General features: G+C 29.2%; 1 protein-coding gene across 1 annotated transcript in view; it reads right to left on the bottom strand.

The window, feature by feature from the left end:
* The window catches only part of LOC125194714 (shikimate O-hydroxycinnamoyltransferase-like), a 1,242-nt gene extending 981 nt beyond the window's left edge, over window positions 1-261 (bottom strand). The window contains exon 1 of the mRNA XM_048092950.1: window positions 246-261. Within this exon, the coding sequence (XP_047948907.1) occupies window positions 246-261 (16 nt within the window). The remainder of the gene's footprint in view (window positions 1-245) is intronic.
* Between the last annotated feature and the right edge of the window lie 365 nt (window positions 262-626).

Genomic DNA, 626 nt, shown 5'->3' with positions numbered 1-626 from the left:
ATGACGTGAATCTGTAATTTGGGCTCAATTATATAATTGGGCCATGACCTTTTATCTTGCAATACTTTGTTTGGGCTTTAGTAATATTGAAATATTTTAAGATCCAGTAATCTAACTATATTATACTCCCTCCGTTCTATATATAGTAATAGAGTCATTTTGCAATTTTGGTACGTTCCATAGTAATAGAGTCCATTTTAGTAAAAGTGAACACATTTTTTCAAACCTACTTTACCCTTTCTTACTTTTCTCTCTCTTCATCTCTCTACCTTTTTCATTTTCCACTTTATTCTCTCTTTACTTAACTCACCTAACACAATTTTTCTTAATCTCTGTGCCGAAAAGTTTCGCCTCCATTACTATGGAACGGAGGGAGTACTGCGAAATATAATATTACGAAACCTAATAGAGTAATAATGATGTTTCATTATTCGTGATATATATTTAATTTTATAGAATAATGAATTACACTTTTATGTTTGCGTTAAATTTAGACTGTATATATGACACATTTATTATAAAGTTATTTTATTAATTGCATAACTTTAAATATTATCCTTCGTTCTATAGCAGTGAAGTCATTTTGTCATTTTGATACGTTTCATAGTAGTGGAGGGATTTTCTTT

This window comes from Salvia hispanica, chromosome 6 (genome assembly GCF_023119035.1).
Source record: "Salvia hispanica cultivar TCC Black 2014 chromosome 6, UniMelb_Shisp_WGS_1.0, whole genome shotgun sequence".
NCBI classification, from domain to species: domain Eukaryota; kingdom Viridiplantae; phylum Streptophyta; class Magnoliopsida; order Lamiales; family Lamiaceae; genus Salvia; species Salvia hispanica.
This window is presented reverse-complemented; position numbering and strand designations above follow the sequence as displayed.